This window comes from Aedes albopictus, chromosome 2 (assembly GCF_035046485.1).
Source record: "Aedes albopictus strain Foshan chromosome 2, AalbF5, whole genome shotgun sequence".
NCBI classification, from domain to species: Eukaryota; Metazoa; Arthropoda; class Insecta; order Diptera; family Culicidae; genus Aedes; species Aedes albopictus.
The window spans coordinates 285,160,218-285,179,221 of NC_085137.1; the positions used below are offsets into that span (position 1 = coordinate 285,160,218).

The following is a 19,004-nucleotide window of genomic DNA, read 5'->3' on the forward strand; positions in this document are numbered from 1 at the left end:
AAAGTGTTATAAAACTCATTTCGAATATCGAGAAACAAACCAGTGCCAGGTCGAGAGTCTCTATAATAAAGATAAAACAAATCTCGAATATACCTCTTATCTAGGATCTACCATAAAGACATTTTTCAGAAGCCCAAGTAACATACTTGTCACAGAAGAGTCATGATGGCGCAGTTCATTGTTGCACAGAGTCATTGTGAGTCACAATTTGTGACTTACTTTTAACAAAACAACACTTATTTGCTGGGAGTGAGTCACAGTGACTTCTGCGCAACAAAAACCTGTGCTGCCGTGACTTTTCTATGCCGAGGTAAGTGTGTTACTTGGGAGGACGCTTTCAACGCGGAACCGTAAATAATATTTTGATGAAATTTCCTGATGGAGCCAAAGGTAAAAAATAAAATAAAAAATAAACTTCATTTTAGATTCCCGATAAGATTTTTTAACAGAGTAATGGAGAATAACAGGATTAGATGCTAAAGGTTGTGGGATATACTAGCAAAAGTTTAAAGAAAACGTGGACGCTCTCTCAAGAGATATCGCTATGAAAAAATATTGGAAATCCCAGGAAAAATCGCTAAGGACACATTCGATAGAAGGAAAAATTTCAGGTTAAACCCATTTGAAATAGTTTAAATTTCCACTGGAACTTTTAAAAAAGATCCATCATTAAGGCTGGACTTCAAATGGAATCACTCAGGTAAATTCCGTTCAGAACACTCTTTCCCCTTTTTAAAGGAGTTCTAAATCTGCAATTTTTTAAAGTTTATTTGCAAAATATGCTCGGGTTCAGAAGACATTGATGTAGGAGCTCGTAGCGGTATTCTTAAAGCTTTTCAAGTGCATCTGCAGGTGCTCATAACGATAATTTTTGACAAATTTCTTTAAAGACTTTCAGGTATGATTTGAAAATGCCGAGCCGACAAATGATTATTCCGCTATGCGCCCAACCAACTTTTACGATAAGGGAACTCACTAAATAGTTGAAGTTGCTGTGTAGAGTTCAATTTCGTGTTTAGGTTTAGAGAAAGTTCTTGAGCGATTCTTGGCAGAAACATTCTACAGACACTGTCTTTTGAATTGTCATTTCTTCAGAATGACGCGATTCAAACAAGGAATTTCCGACTCGTATCAGAGTCTTCTTCAGGGGATAATTCTGGCTAACCGTTTTTCGATTGAGGTGCCAAAGAACTGTTGGTGTCTGAACTACTGAACATTGGATTTTTGGATATTAAGTGAAACGTAGCGGTTTTCTTAATTTCACTTTATGAAGCAATTGATTTCTTTGCATATTACTTTAGTATAGGTACAGTTTGGTTTGAAGATCGTGGCTCATTTGTAGTTTGAGCATTTTATAACATCATCGCAATCATGCAATGTATTTATTAAGTCATTGGAACAATCTTATTAGGTTATTGATGTAATTGTTGAAAATTCCAAAATCTGTGATTGGAAATTGTAAAAAATAAGATCTGGGACAATTTGGGCAGGAGGACCTATTAAGGCGAAACAGGATCCATTTCCTCATATTGTGGTTTTTGATTGTTTATAAAATAACGAAGCAATATTTTCAAAATCGGTTGTCGTGCACATGTAGAGTATGGATCAGGGTATCTCCTGATTTTTTTTTCGTGGTAGAAAATGTTTTTCGTTTTTGCAGAAACCATTTTTGGACAAAATTTCACAAAAAAATGGTTTCTGCAAAAATGGAAAACATTTTCCACCTCAAAAAAATTCAGAATAAACCTCGATTCATACTGTACATGTGTATGAAAACCGATTTTGAAAATATTGCTTCATTATTTAATAAAAAATCAACAACCAAAAAAATGAGGAAATGCTTCCAGTTTCACCTTAAGGGCACTTTGCGCGCAAATACAGTCAACTTTGCACCAATTGACTTGATTGTTCGTATGCAATGAGATGTGTACAATATCTAGTCACGTACGAAATTTCAAGTAAACTGGTCCCCTTGCCCAAATGGCCTAACACCCAACTGTGGCATATGAAGTCTAGGGGATGAAAGTCTAAAGGGAAACACAATTCATGCCACCGGTAAGAAAAAATGCATACACGCAGCATCAATTTGCACAAAATTTATATAACTGCAAAATTCCGCGGAATTTTTACGAAAATTTCGTTTCGTTTCGAAAAATACCGAGTGAATTTTGATTTCGTATCGATCTCACGAAACATTTTTGAATTTCGTTTCGTTTCGTACCGCATCGCATGAAAAATTTTACATACCGTTTCGTTTTGTATCGCTTTGAAAAAATCCCATACCGTATACCCTTAAAAAGTAGTTTTGGCCCCGTTTCAATATTTTTCCTGTAAAGTATGGAAACTAAGTTATCTTTTAACATATTTGTGACATTCGTCGGCTTTCTCGTTATTTTTGTACGAATAGTTTTCCTTAGGTAGTGCCATAATTGGTACAGGCACCCTACTTGTTTTTTTTTCTTCGAAATTTGCCAAAAAGTCGTCATAAAAAGTTAAATTTAGTCGATTTTGAAACAAACATTTTTCAATAATCCTAGCAACAAAATTCTTAAAATGTCAGAGTTATAAGTTCTTGTACCGACTTTACGGGACTAAAATAAGTAATAAAACGTATTTCATAGTTTTCAATGAACTTCATACTTTTTTTTTTAATTTTGCCATTAGGGTGACCAATTTCATAATTGTAAAAGTCATGCAATTTTTTTTTTTTCAAAAAATCTCAGCTTCTGAACTAGTTGACCGATTTTAAACTTCTATTTTTTCGTTTGAAAGCAGCTAAATTCTAGTTTTTAGCAAAAATGCGTTGAAGGGGAACAATTGTGTTTCTAGGCAAATAATATCATATAATAATATTATTATCACGATTTTTTTTTTCGAAGTGTTGCAACTTTTGAAACCGGAAACATCCAGAAGGTTTTCTTTCTCCATTTGAAAGAGGAACAATAGTTTTTTCACACACTAAAAAAAGATTTCCCGGAAATAGCCGGAAAATCAACTAATTTCATTGTGAATGTACGGTAAAGGATTCCATCAAATATTTTTTTTTATTATTATTTTTCATATATTGTATGGAAAACTTAACGTCAATTTGTGAGGGTTTTAAATAAACAGAATAACAACACTAACCTTCTTTAACAAATTGCATCGTTGCATTGGTTGAAAATCAATTTTATTCACTTAGGGTCAAAACTTGCACGCGCTGTTAGTGTATCATTGGAATACTTAAGAAAACGGCTAAAATTCAGCTTCACTAAACCTCTTCTGATAAGCGTGAACAAAACATCCCGCCACTGCTTAACTATTAAACGATTACATTTAAACTACACTGGGCCAAAACACAGTGGAAAACCCAATTGAATCATTTTTATTTTTTTTCACTTATGATCACAGTGTGGGTCATCGGAACCGTTTTCTCAGATCATAGCTTTTTTGGTTCCGTTTCAGGTCCTGAGTATCTGTGCAAAATTTGAACACGATCGATTGCGTCTACACTTTACGCTTTGCAATTGAATTTTGTATGGGATTTTGTATTGGAAAACATACTTTTTTGCAATTTTGTCATAAGTTGAAAAAGTTTGTCTGAAACTTTTTAGCCGATACTATAAAATGATAGCCTAGGATGTTCTGAAAAACTTTGTTGAAGGCCGCAAAGCGATCCGATACTTGTTAAAATACTTATAACCAACGAACCGCATGCATGTGTTTATGTTTTAACATGTAAAGGAATAACAATAGCAATAAAATCATGTTGTTTCGCCAAGCAATGCTAACGCTATAACTTTTTTCATAAGCATCATATCACTTCGCGGTCTTCGACAAAGTTTTTCAGGACATCTAGGCTATGTTTTCACTTTATCGGTTACATGGTTTTAGAATAATTCGAGCTTGTTATGAGAAAAATGCAAAAAAAGTGTGTTTTCCCATGTAAAACCCCATACAAACTTCAAACGCGATGCGCAAAACGTAGACATAACCGATCGTGCCCAAATTTTGCACACTTATTTGTATCCTGAAATGGGATCAAAAAAGCTTTGATCTGATGGGATACCATTGCAATTTTCATTTTTCCATTTAAACTATGACCCACTCTAAGACCAGGTTTCGATATGGTTTACTCCAATGTGCGACGGTAGCGCGATGCGACGGCGCACACGTCTAATTCCATCTCGATAGTAACCTACTCGCTAAGTATTGGGTTGTTCCTTGCTGTGAGCATCAAATTAAGCCACTGCGTCCAATAAGCTGAACTTTTGTGATATTAAACTTGATTTTTTATTTTTTTGCTGAATAAGCTCTTATACAGCTATCATTCTTACTTATGTGGATATCCTTCGGTTGGCGAAACATTCGCCATGACGACCAGCTAGCTCGTCATTCATTATCCTGATTTTTGCGTCGTGGACATCTTGGCCAAGGTTTTTTTTTTTTGTTTTTGTTGTATTGTCTTCTATTCTTCAGGACAGGACTCTCTTCGCATCGCTATCACCATCCGCTGTACATAGCCACCTTTGCGATTCCTTGGTTGTCTATGCTAACAGGAAGAACAAGGCAGTTACGAATATCCAGAAAAGACCACTGTTGAACCCTCTCCACAGCCTATGTGGGCACCTCTGCTTGAACTGTCTGAAAATCAGATGTTCGTTTACACACCAAAGGAAGATCCAATGGTGACAATCCACAAGGTTGTGCGAGCGGTATTCGCTGCATAAAAATTCTCAAGCTACCCCACTCGACTCGCGAAAGTTCCTGCTGTCCCAAAGTACTCTCACTCTGTTAAACAGGATACGCAACCTTTGGGCATGTGAAGCCATCCAACCAACTAATAGTTAATTCGTTATCTTTCCCTACCTTTGGTGGATTGATTAAAATGCTGCATCAAAATCTCGTTTCTTCTAGCAGCATTTTTGTTTTTCAACTCGTTTAGGGCTTTTCAAACCCCATCCAAGTGTTTGTAATTCCAACACTTGACCATGTTTATGCTTATGCTAATCAAATCTTGACGTCAAAGTGTGCTCAACGGTTTCTAGGGCAATTTATCAAACTGTGTAGATATATCCTCCATTCAAGTTTCTGAATTCTAATGCTCATTCATTTTATCACTTCATACAGCCTCTGACATGGAGCATAATAGAGCAGCACTCCGGTTCAATATGACATGTTTTCAGTTGACGTTGTCATCCCTCATCTCATACGGTATACATAACTGTAACGGTAGGCGTGCATTTTGGTCCATTATATCTATCAACCAGAAGGCAGATAAAATGGAAAATCGCTGTTAAGTAAAGTGAAGTGGTTTTGTGTTGCACAGAGCAGATAGCTGTAATAATATCTGCTAGGTATACAATAGATGGCCTCGGATGCTGAGCATTTGGCTAGGCCCCATTCTAGATATCTAGAGTTGCATGACCGTAGAACCTGTATGGTTGGAAAAGCGGTGAATTATTAATCAACAGCAGTTTTCTGATATCCATTGATCATGAATAATTTTTCAGAACTGCCAGAAACGGCCCGAAACCGAATCCGACAGGCGAACCATTTCGGTTGCCATTGCAAAGCATATGAGTGGCGGGAACATTTCCGCCTGTGCCCGAGCGTTGGCACTCACCGTTTCAAAAAGCGCATTTTCCTTGGAAGAAGAAGGCACATGTTGTTGTCAATTGCCGTTAAAGGATAACTTTTATATCCACACCGCTGTAGAATGGAGCCTGCATTACAGGATTAGATACTTCTCACACTCGGGTGGATAAAGGATTACAGTCACAAAAACCGTTTTGTTTTATTGTTCGTTGGCTGATGTTGGCGCTGCTCTTTGCTCGAGTCTTTACGAGTGCAAACTTTTGTATATGTTTCTTACGCTGGCATATGTGTTCAGGGAGGGGTTATTTAGGTTAAAATCGATCAATGTCGTTTCAGCTCTGCTAACTATCATCAATCTATCAGGATGAGGCTTTATAAAATAATCAATGTGATATTAACTTTTGTACCAATTTTGTATTTTGTCAAATCATGATATCAAGTTCCCTCCCTCGAATGCACCCTAGATACATCCACATCGTTTTGTACAAAACTAGTAAAAACAAAGAGAAACAGCTTACTCATACGAGGAAGGAAAACTGAAAGACCTATGCAGCAGCACATGGAAAAGCGATTACATTCCACAAATGGCTTTTACTCACCTCTTAAAACTTGTGAGCAAACATCGCACGGCGTTATCTTCTTATACGTATACTCCTGTAGATTATGGTTATCCGATCCATCGAACCGTATCTGAGCACCATTTCCGCTTTTCCTGCAAGACGGGGTTACAAGCGAGCGGCGGTTAATAATTTGTATAATTAAAGTGCACTTTCGCAGACGGGAAGGATCACAAATTGTCACACATGTGGTAATAGTGTACTTTAGGGGTAGCGATAAAAACATAAATACGGTATTGTGCGGAGAGATATATTGGGCTACGGGATATTTCATGTATATACAGTGGCAAGACGCATTGTTCCATTGCGTTTATAATGATTCTTATAACTAGAGCGCGATATCCATACAAGTATAAGATTGATTGTTGAAAAAAAGCAATAAAATTACAATTGGCGGAAAAGAGTGATTGTTTTTTTCATTTCATTCAAAAATATTTACAATGTTCATATTAAAATTATTTGTATATGTACAAGAATATAAGACTTGATCGTTGATCGGTTTTCAGACAAAAAAAAATACTGACAGGTACGCCGGCGTTGAATGGCACTATGGGCCAAGCTCATGCACAGGGGAGGGATTTTGGGGATTAAAGCCCCCCCCCCCCATTACTGATTTTCTATGTATCAGGCGGCTCTCGCTCTTTGCCAAAATCAAGAAAAACCCCTCCCTTGTCGCTCTCCTGTGCACGGAACTACTTTGGACCCACTGTTTTGGGGGTAAAAGTCCCCCAAACAGGGAACTCCAATCTAAGGTGTCGGGCAGCCCGTTCTGAGGGATGAATGATTGATGAGGTTCTTCAATGGAGCTCGTAACGTGGGTAGATCACCTTTTCGTTTTACGTTATTGCGAAAGATCTACCAAACCGAATCATAGTTCTTACTGCTTCTAACTAGTGGAAACGCATATTTTAATAATTAAAGGAAAACACTTTTGTCCTTATTGTACTTCGCACCTTATTGAAAGTGAAAGGTCTCTGAGTGTCCAGGAAGAACTCTAAGCTCAACTGTACACTATGGTCCTCCGGAAAGCAGCAGGTTGTGTCCGGCCCTGCAAACCTATCGTAAAAAAAAATCACAAACGTGACTAACGGCAACGACCTCAGCGAACAAATAGGAAATACGATCATAAACCGGGCACGTGGATCTGCCGATCTCGCAACTTCATTGAGAGCATCTTCGTTTTCGCTGATCTACTGAAGGACCATGGGTTTGGAATCGTAGCGCTGCAGATGGTGCGTTGGACAGAACCAAGGTGCAAACGATTAGAGGTAATCATACCGTCTTCCAGAACCCCGGCAAAACACGTGAGCTAGGAAAAGCTTTCAGGGATATACAGATTCACGTTATCGCATGGTGGCCAATCGACGCGACGGAAGAATGTTATAGAGGAGCCTCGTGGGATGTTATCAAGATTGCTTCATCGATGGCCGGTCGACAACGGATCACATCTTCACCGTACAGCATCCCAACGCATCCCCTGTTCGTCGATGTAAGGAAGGCATACGTCAGTAACGACCGCATAGAGGTGACCAAACTGATTGAAGCTTAAGCGACGATAGTCGGTGTGCATAACTGCGTAAGGGCTTCAGGACTCGCATGCCAACTTTTCAACGAGCTCATCGAACGATTTTTAAGTAATCCGGTAAATTAGTGTACTTTGCGGACGATATGAATATTATATCCAGAATATTTGGAACGGTGGCAGAGCACCCGCCTAAATCGCAAAGTGGTTAAGGTCAAATTTGAGGCGAATGCGCCAGCAACAAAGTACATGCTAGTAGGTGCAACCAAATACGACATCAATCATCTGGGAAGTAACATTACGAAAGACGAGGACACCTTCGAGGTGGTGGACGAATTCTTCTTCCTTGGATCCTTACTGATAGCTGACAATAATGCGATTCGTGAAAATCCAAAGCGCATCATGAGTGGAAGGTGTGCTTTGCGAGCTCCAGCAGAAACTACTTTCAAAAACATTGTAAATGTACAATGTACAGACGCTTAGACCGGTGGTCTTCTATAGATACATGACATGGACAATGCTCAGGAAGAACCAGCACTCACATGGAGTTTTTAAGGAACGCGTAAAAGGACGATCTTTAGCGGTGTGCAGAAGCGCTGTGTGGCGAAAAAATGAACCACGAGCTCGCTGCACTCTACGGCAAAAGGTAACCAAATCCGAAAGGATACGGTGGGCAGGGCATGTTGCAAGAATGCCGAACAACAAACCTGCAAAGTAAATGTTCACATCTAATCCATTTGGCACAAGAAAGCTTGGAGCGGAGTGAGTAGGATGGGCGGGCCAGGTGGAGCGCGATTCGGCGAGCATTGGGCGTAATCGAGAATGGAAAGCGGCAGCCACAAGCCGAGTATTGTGGCATACTGTTTTTTATCCTAATTATGATGTTGTTCAAATAAATGTAAGTAAGACCTTTTCGCAGTAGGAAGTCTTTTTTTTTCCTTCTAAACCATAGGGGGATAATCTGCAAACAGACACCCTAACATCAAGAATTGGGTAGTGTGGGGCTGAGGTCGTCTCCCACAACAACAGTAAATGCCAGGACTACTCTCTCCTCGTACCCACTAAACACATTGCTATGGTCGCCAAACCCTACGTCTCTCCGGAACCACCAAGAAGGTATTGCTTCAGAGAGGGACTAGTGCACATCGTACCCTCAAGGTTAGCTGCAATGCCTGCAGCAACGAACATCGATGACTCGCTCTGAAGAGTCCACCACGGTAGCATGCTGGCGCTTAGCCAGTTTTCCGAGTGGTCCTCACCACTCCCTTTGTCCTCGGAAGGCGAGCTGGGTCAATCCCGCACGTGCCCAACTGCTTGGCAGACATCAAGAAATGATGCCCACGTGTAACCCGATCTGACCAGCCCGTAAGGAAGGGTATCACTACCCTTCAGGCCCTATCAGATGCACCCGAAGGTTGAAGACAGCAGGTTCTCACTTACCCCGACCCTTGCCGGGGACCCCTTTCCAACTGCGGGTTCGGATCCAACCCAGTAGACCGACGCCACGACAGCACCGCTACCGGGACTTCCTCTCCGCGGCCACTTAATCGCTGTAAGGGTCGATCTCGACCGCAGGGCACAAGTATGACCTACGAAGCCGACTCCGAACCTCTGGACCACCTCTTATGCCGCATCTAAACTAGCCATTCTCCGAGTCCACGCGCCACCTCCTCTGTAGCTCCCAGACGATATGGGTGATAGCCGTTGAAACGGCGTTCCAGCCAAACTCATCCCTACACATCCTCTGGATCCAGTTGTGTCCTACCCGCATGTGGCAAGCATTCGGTCACGCATTGTGCGAAAACGCAGGCACACGAACAAAACTTGTTCCGCCGTTTCCTCTAAACCATTGCACACTGGGCATTCGGGAAAATCCGCATGCCCGAAACGGCGTAGATACTGTCCGAAGCAACCATGACCTGAAAGGACCTGTGTCAGGTGGAATGTAACTTCCCCATGGCGCCTATTAATCCAACTATCTACCCTCGGTATCAACCTATGGAACTGTCCCACGCGCGCTGCCATTTGACCACAGACAAACAGACGTAACTCTTAAAGGAAATTCATCAAAAACTTTTGCCCGGTGCCATTTTCATGAGCACACTGCCACCTGTTGTTAGAACCGCGCGCGACACTGTCGGCCATGATGGATTTCGATTTGACATTATGCTGACACGCACATTACCACACAAATTGCCTGTAATTTTCGTTTGCATCATTCAGCAACGTATACACTGGCAAACGTCATAGCGATCGAACACTAGCGAATCTAGTGGAACGATCGCGCAAATCAAATGAAATTTGAATTGATCGTTGAATGCATGTGCCAAGCCGTTTTGAAGTACGGTACGCGCTCGCAACCCTCAGGCACATAAGCCTGTAAGTACTTTTCAGCTCCCGTCGGTAGCATTCCAGTGCCCCATGCCAGAGTATGGGCAGTAGGAGGTATGACCGTCGAGATTGTGCCAGTTACTGTTAGAAGTTTGGTTTCTAGAGCGAGTAGATAGACTCTTGCCCAAAACAAAGGATCGAAACTCTGTTTGTGTTGAATTTTTTTTTTTCTTTTTTTTAGAAGTAAGCACTTATTAAAACAAAAAGAACGGAATTAATTCGTACTCGTATTTAAAGATAAATTGAAAATTTAGGATGACTAATGGAATCGTGGTCCTACTTAACAAATTTAATGTCGAAAACCCAGCTCCATCATTTGTGAGACAGCTGAGAAATTGTGGTGAACGTTAAGCTTGGCGTTAAGTGGATGGCCGTATCTTTTTGAAGACTCAACCGTATCATAACTTACTGGATGAAAAATAGTTCTTAACTTTGTTTCATGCTGTAACAGTTGGTAGATTGCAGATGGCGGAAATGGTGGAAAGCAGTGGGTAAGCAAGCTAATCCGTAGCTATTTTTACAGCCTAACATTTTCGAACTATTTCCGCAAAACCGGCAAGTTCCTCAACAGACTACCCTTCTGAAAACCCTTCCGCTTAAGCGCCAGTACGACTAGTCGTACTGCGAAAGGGCGTGTTCAAATCCCGTACCCGGCTAGTTCCTCTCAGGGCAGGTCAGGTAAGAACTACCTAAAAGTCTGGCAAATATACCCAAACTGAACCAAACAAAAAACCATCGAAACCTGATAAAAACTGAAATTCTTTCACTATTTGCCTAACGTATATAGTGGGAGAAATGTTTCACAATATTAATATCTGTTTATTCTCCTAACTTTGGAACCTAGGGCCCTGAACGTGCACGTTTTAAATAAATGGTTTGATCTAACCTGCGTATGGTTTACAAAAGCCGTCTCAACTGCTCGTTTATCGAAGAGGTCGCTAGTGTTCACCGTAGCTGCCCATTGGCGTGACACGTGGGTCTAGCCGCGTCTTGGTCCTCCAAGGGGCTACTCAAATCTCCACGTGGCGTCGCCGGGTTGGGCGGGGTTGTCTCGGTGACGGCTGACGGATGGAGAGGCCTTACGTGTAGCCTTTTGGCTGCAATTCGCCGATTTTGGTAGCGAAATTCACCAGTTTAGTCGCAATTGCGATTCCTTTTGTAATACAAAGTTAGCTTTCACGCTCCACTTCACTGTCGTTTCGTTCGACTCTCTAAATAACTCTAGAGGAATTTAACATTAATTAATTTTGCTGGGTGAGTGCGACTGGAAATTTGTTACTTCCGGAAAAATTGGCTTTCTCACCGTTTTGAATAGTCCAAGACTGAGAAAGCCAATTTTTCCGAAATTAATTAATTTCTGCGCTAGGAATTTGCTAAACTCACTTACTGATTCTATGATCTATGATTTTTTTTTTTTTTTTTATATTTCAACTACACAAATATAAATTTGTGATGAATTTATCGAAGACTACAACCTTCAAAAAAATAGTCCGATCGAAACCCAATCTACGGGAGTTCTCAAAATTTGGCTATACTTGTTTTTACAGAATTAGTGCCAAAACCCACCACTTCTCCTGTGGTGGCGCTGCGATCACTTAGTGGTTACAATGCGCATGAACGTTTCCAACGTGAAATAAACATACTCCCCAAGCAACACACATGTTATATAAAAGTTACGACAGTGCAAGTTTTGGTTGTATATGAGTTTATTTGACGTTATTTCAACACAATGTTAGAATTACGTCAAATTAACTTATATACAACCAAAACTTGCGCTGTCGTAACTCTTATATAACATGTGTGTTGCTTGGGTCGTTTTTCAACTACAATGTTAATTGTTATCTGCATAATTCGAGAAAACCTACACAGAAAGATCGATGCACACAGAGCAAGGAGTAACTTTCACGCAGCGATCGAAAAAACAAAAGATTTCATGCAAACTTGTGTGAAATTTTACGCAAATTTGTGTAACACCTGATCAGCACATTTTGTGTGCTGATCCAGTCGTACGCAAATATGAGTGAAAAATCCTTTGTCTTTTCGCAAGTTACTCATTCGCTGTGTACTTTCATTTAAGGGTGTAGTAATATGTCATCGTCATTGACCAAATGATTACTTTTAATTACTACATTTGATGGATAAATATTTATAAAGAAGTATTTCATAGCATACTGAATAAAACTATCTTTAGCCATGCCATGACATTGCCAACCTAAATAAGTTAGATATCAGCGTATTAGGAGTATTAGCGAGGATCTATTACCACTGATTGTTTGTGTCATAATGGTTTTACTCATACCTTCTAAAACAAGCTATATGTCTTATTCGGATATTATTTATGTCTAGCGTAAAGTCAATATTTACAGGGATAATGTCGATTGCGGCCACTTGCACAATTTAAATAATGCTTTACATCAATAAGGGATATGAATAAAAATGTCTCATATGCATTATGTGCGCAATGGAGCACACCATGATCTGATGTTTCTATAGATATTTGTGCCTCATTGGTGTGCAAAAATAAAAAAAAATATGAAAGCGAGTTGCAGTTTTAACTATTACCATACGCATATTCATTCATACACACAGACGACCATTACTCGTTTCAATTATGATTAATTTCATAGAATAGACACCTATGGAACACTATGAACACTCATATAGGGAAAGCTTAGCATGGACAATCTTCGATCAGGACAAGCATACTAATTTCACGCAAATTCGTATTACCTCATTGTCAGTACCGTTGAAACTGCATGGTACATTTGGTTTGTTTTAGGTGTACTATTCGTTTGACTTTTTTATTATGGAATGCAAAAAAATGAAGCATGAAAAACACAGTTACTGTATGTCTGATGCATTGATTATAGATGCTTTCTACGCAAAAAACTGAAAAGTTGACTAAAGAGCCCGATCAGAAGAAGATACCACTGTCACACCAAACCATGTTGCTGAGAAGCAGAGATGCCAGATTATTATATCAGAAATCTGTATCAATACAGATTTTTCTGTATAGTCGTCTTTGAGCATATAGCAGACAGTGAGAGTTCTAGATTTCAATAGAAACTTAAATAAAGGGTTTCTAATTTATACTCGTATTTATTTTTTTAACATGTCTGAAAATGTACAAATTTTCATAAACTCTTTAAAGATTAAGCATTTATTAATTTTTCATTTAATGTATTGAAAGTAAATCGAATTTTATGCTTTTTAGAGAAATCTGTACCATATTCTAAAAATCTGTATTTTTCTGTACTCTTTATCTCGTCTTTATAGAAGTTCAAAAATCTGTATAATACAGAAAATCTGTATATCTGGCATCTCTGCTGGGAAGTTAGCTTACTTAAGACTTTAAAAGAATATAATTCCTCCACCGCTCTAACATACGCAGCACTGATGTATTTGAGATGTCCGTCTAACTCAATCCGAAAGATTGCAAAAAGACGACGGAGACGGTCAAGTGAGTCCGTATCCTGGTTAAGTGATTGTAAGTCATGGGTTCGATTCCCACCGGATCTCAATTTGTTTAACTAACCCGTGTTTTTGTTAAGTACATAAATTTCAAAGCATTCTCAACATTTTAATTTTTACTTTGCTTGGTTAGTCTAGGTGAAATCAGCAAATTATCACTATTATTTTGTTTAGTCCAATGTTTTGCACCGTTTGTAACATTCTTCTAAGTCCCTGGAAATGTTTATTTGTCAATTTTTGTCCATTGAAATTACGCACCAACGACAGCTACAGCACAGAAGAACAGACGTAACTCTTAGAAGAAATTCATCAAAAACTTTTGGGCGGTGTCTTTTTCATGTGAACACCGCCACCTGTTGGTAGAACCACGCGAGACACTGTCGGTCATGATGGATTACGATTTGTCGATTGTCTAACACGCACACTACTACACAAATTGCCTGTGATTTTCGTTTGCATCATCCAGCAACGTGTACACTGGCAAATAAGATTTGAATTGATCGTTAAATGCATGCGCCAAGCCGTTTTGAAGAGTGTTACGTCTGTTTGTCTGTGGCTGCAGGCTCTACCGAGCCAAATGCTGTAAATGTAGCCTCCTTGAGATGTAAAACATGTGAAGAATACGCATAAAAAATTTAAGAGTCCTCGAAGAAGATCCCAAATGGACCGAAGCGTTACGCAATCAAAATAACAGTGTTTAAATGTTGTTAAGGATGAGAAGCTGCAATGAAACAGTATCCTCATTCTCCAAAAGTAAAGTCGGTTTGTTGGCTGATTTGCCAATACGTTATAAAAAAGAGGGTGAGGATTTCCCATTTTTGTCATTGTACTAAATAGTAAGTTTCCCGTTGTGTTGGAGATTTTTAAAAGTCCTGAAGCTTGTAATCTATTATCATTTTATTGCTTGATAGCTCCTGTGTTCACTGGATGTCTTCAATTATTCGTTTACCTGCTTCCAAACACTTTTAATTTTTTTTATTCAGGAAAAAAACCCACATCTGAAAATACCTCCACTATCTAATGTGTCAGCCATGCGAGTTTTGTGAACCGTTGGAGCACGGTAATTATTTCTACTTTATTGCGCACTACACCGAGTGGAATGGAACACTGATAGAGCAACTTTCCGGTACTTACCTATCGTTTGCTGAACCGGCTGGTTTCAGACTTCTGAACGCTTTTAACCACTTAGTCTTCATTGAGGAAGAACTAGAAGAAGACATTTTACGTTCACCGCGAGGTGAACCAGGATCTATTCTACCCAAAAACAATTCTTTCTGCAACGAGAAAAAAGGGTGAAACAAAAGAAAAGAGAGAAGAAAGAATGATTTGAAAATAACGCTCAACTACTGCTAGGAAACTATGATTGATTAGGTAAAGTCATAATACGAAATGAACGTGTTGTGTTTTGATGTGAACTATTCTATATGGCTAAGTAGAAGCTGCTATTGCTAATGTTCTATATCGCTTCATACTAGTTTTCCTCTAGCGTGACAGGGGAGAAATTCGTAGGAATCGAACCGAACCGCATTCTAACCCGCCCGGAATAAATATAACTACTCTAGGGCTATTTTCCGATATGTTTTTGGTACAACACGAAGGTTGATACTACGAGCGCTACCAACAAAAGTATCTGGTTACGTAAATCACATTACATTCAAACGGCACACATTCCACTTTCTAGTCGAATTTCGAACAGCACCATATTGCAGAGGATAGTGCAGGACTTGCTTTCGCAGCCTATACAGATTCATTCTCAGTGGAGGTTTTGTATGCAAAAACAGTAAATATGTTTGTTGCTAGGTTTTGTCTATTGTTAGTGCACGTGTATAGCTCCAATCGTGATTTGCATCTTGTTTCTGTGCACAAACTGGGAATTCTAATTCAAAAAGTTAATGCGGATTTCGTATAGCGAAAACAGATTCAATTGGTGTTTATGTTGACAGAACTCATATGGTACTCCTTTTCAGATGGAGGCTCATTGATGTGATTTGTTGGTATGTACTCCCTTCATCTTTAGCATAAAACAGTTTTAGGCAAAATGACTCAATATCCATGATAAATTTACTCTACCTTCCTTCCGAGGACAAAGGGAGTAGTAAGGACGACTCGGGAAACTGGCTGAGCGCCAGTATGCGTTTCCGAATGCCTTGACAAGTCCTATGTAGAATCCCCAGAACATTACGTTAAGACGGATGCCCGATGCCCCCTGGCGTCATTGATGTTAGAACTTTTAGCGATTCCAACATCGGGTCAGATCACTATAGTAAGTAGATAGTAAGATTTGAAAAAAAAAAAAAAGATTTGAGATTGGTTATCAACTGTGTCGGACTCTAAGAACTGGCGATCGATGCGTTTCAGCATTCAGCGTTTTGGAATGGAAGAGTGACAGACCAGCGAATCAAAATTTAACCATCGCGCAACAATAACGACAATGTCGCAACCTGAATTTGTTGCGACATTCTACCCGATGCAACATAGGTTTGTCCCAACTTGAACAGAATAGGACAAAGATCGTGCACCATGAGTTTAGAGATTTTTAAGGCTTGCATTGTGATTTTCGAGCGGTAACTTCGAGTCGGTAAACACTACAACGCTGCTGCAGATGTATCATCAAAATAGTTCGATTTTGGGTTGGTAATAATTGATTATTCACGAGTTGAAAAGTACGCAACAAATTCGGCTTCCGTTTTGTCTGCAACTAAAATTTTCGAGATCATATCATTATTTTTTACCAGTTGGGATAAAGAGTAATCGCCGCGTCTTCTTTGTTGCTTGTTTTGTGCCTCTTTTGTCTGACAATTCACTTCACTGTGACAGACAGAATTCAAATCGACGACGACGGACAGGCTGTGTAACCTCCATCACTGAACGAGGTTAAAACTGCCATTTGTGGAATGAAGAACAACAAGGCTACTGAGAAGGACGAATTTCCGGCCGAACTTCTCAATAAGTACGGTAGTGAGCAGCTGTTTAAACTCTTACACTGACTGTATTGAATATATGGGAAGAGGAAGAACTGCCTGCCTGATTAGATGGTCTTATTTACCCTTTTTACGAAAAAGGACATCTACTGCAGTGCGCGAATTACAGTGGAATAACGCTTACGTACGCTGCATTTAGGTGCAAAATTTGGCCTGGAATTCAGTTTAACAGGCTGAGGCCGAATGAGGAGTCTTTCGTCGGCGAATATCAGGCGGGTTTTCGTGAAAGCCGATCAACTACGTTCAAATGTGCATCCGGTTGATTGCCGAAAAATGTCCTATAGGATGAAAACGTCGATGATGGGATTGAATACATGACCTTCTGATCAGGAACCACACTTGCTGCCACTGTACAAGAGAGTCTTGCTTGGAGATGATGCGTAAATTCTAATAGAACTGATGCTCGAAGCTGCTGGCGTGGCTGTCAAACGCATTTTACAGTAGTACGGTAAAATAGTCGCATCACCGAACTGTTCGGTAAAATATTCACAGGTCTCCTGTAAATTTGTCTGATTTCACCGGTTCTTCGGTGATTTCTTAGATTTCACCGATTTTCTCCTGCAATTTCATCGATTTCGCCGTAATACTGTAGTTTGCTTGTTTACAGACCAGTTTCGGTATTTTTTTCACCGAATACTGTAATTTATTCTAAGTGTGTAGACTAACAAACCCATCTTCTGTTTTATGGCAAAACTGGGAGCATTTTCTCAATTTTTTGGTTTTTGATTTTTTATTAAAGAACGAAGCGATATTTTTAAAATCGGCTTTCATACACATGTATGGATCAAGGTATGTATGCTCTGATTTTTTTCGTGGTAGAAAATGTTTTAAATTTTCGAATAAACCATTTTTTGTGATATTTAATTGTGATGTGTGATTGTGATGTTTAAAAATGGTTTCTGCAAAAACGAAAAACATTTTTTACCACATAAAAATCAGGAAATACCTTGATCCATACTCTACATGTGTACGAAAACCTATGTTGAAAATACTGCTTCGCTGTTTTATAAAAACTCAAAAACCAAAAAATGAGGAAATGGATCCAGTTTCGCCTTAACGGGTTTTGATTAATTCAAGGCAGCGTACAATTCAGTGAGGGGAAATAAATTTTGATAGATTTTGATCGAACATGGTTTCCGGCGAAGCTGATTGGACCGATTGGTGCGGCGAAAGGAAAGATAGGGTGCCTGTACCAGTTATCGCACTACCCAAGGAAAACTATTTCTACAAAAATAAGAAAAAGACCAACGAAGGTCGTCAATATGTAAAATGATAGGTTTGTTTTCATACTTTACAGAAAAAATAAAAAAAATCGGAGCCAATCCCACTTTAAGCATTTATAACGGTATGTTCCAATGATAGGAACCTTGTACCAGTTATGAAAACATATTCTTGTTTCGGTTCCACTTCGCACTATTTACATGCATTCCTTATGGGATTAGCCACAACTGGTACACTATGGCGAAACCGGGTGCAAGGAAGCCGAAATGTTAAGGAAAATTATTTAGTTCTATGTATCATAATTTGGTCAAATTGTGAAGTTTGAATAATTGCAACCATCTTTTGTTGACTTGATATTTTGTTCACATTTTTTTTCTTGTTGATTTGCATCGTTTAATAGGGAGGTACTATAGCCAAAACTGGTACACTGAGTCTTATTATTTATTGCAGTTGTTGATTTATTTGTGGAAATTCCGATATTTTTTATTGCTCGAAAATCGATTATTTATGAGAAATGTTTGTTTTTTTTTCTGTACTTCTTGATTTGTTTATGGAACTTTTGAGGTTTGTTTTGCTCCCATCCCCACTCTTTATGAGTCATTTATATTTTAGCCGATAACAAGGTGCGTGACTAGTAAGGCTACTACTTGGTGCTGGCTCTCCTAATAGTTAACCTGAAGCCAGCAGTTTAAAGAGAGATTACAAAGCGACCAACAAGTTAAAGTCGGTACAGTGATTGACCATGAAGTTTATTTGACCGTGTTTGCAATGTACTGCGAATGATATAAACGAAGTAATTTTGTTTCAAGCTTGCGGTATTGTTTCCCAGCGGTATTTATTCCCTTATTTTTAGTATAAGAAAGGTTTAAAGAAGATTCGTGTTGTCACACGTCACCGCAACACAGTACTATCATGGTAAAATCAGAGCTGGGTACTCAAGATTCCCAAATATTAGCGTCCCTTATACTGATTTTTTTTGGGAATTCTTCCAGGATTTATCTAAAAAATCTTAAAATTTTACGGAAAGAAGGTTCTCGCATGATTTCTTAGAATTATTTTAGCAATCCATTCAAAATGCATTGCTGTTCATGTATTTTTTTAAATTTCTCCAGAGATTCCTCCAGATAGTATTTCGGGTATTCCCCGAGAAATTTTCCTTGGGACTTCTTAAGGAGTTTATCAAGAAATTTATCAAGTGTTTCATCTTAAAAATGGTCCACGGGT

General features: G+C 39.2%; 1 protein-coding gene across 3 annotated transcripts in view; it reads right to left on the minus strand.

Annotated features, from left to right (window-relative positions):
• The window catches only part of LOC109418473 (uncharacterized), a 226,445-nt gene that overhangs the window by 11,638 nt on the left and 195,803 nt on the right, over positions 1-19,004 (minus strand). For all 3 annotated transcript variants that reach the window (XM_029872999.2, XM_062851987.1, XM_062851986.1), the window contains exons 11-13: positions 14,713-14,852; positions 12,838-12,903; positions 6,177-6,289 (exon numbers count right to left, since the gene is read on the minus strand). In XM_029872999.2, the coding sequence (XP_029728859.2) occupies positions 6,177-6,289; positions 12,838-12,903; positions 14,713-14,852 (319 nt within the window). The remainder of the gene's footprint in view (positions 1-6,176; positions 6,290-12,837; positions 12,904-14,712; positions 14,853-19,004) is intronic.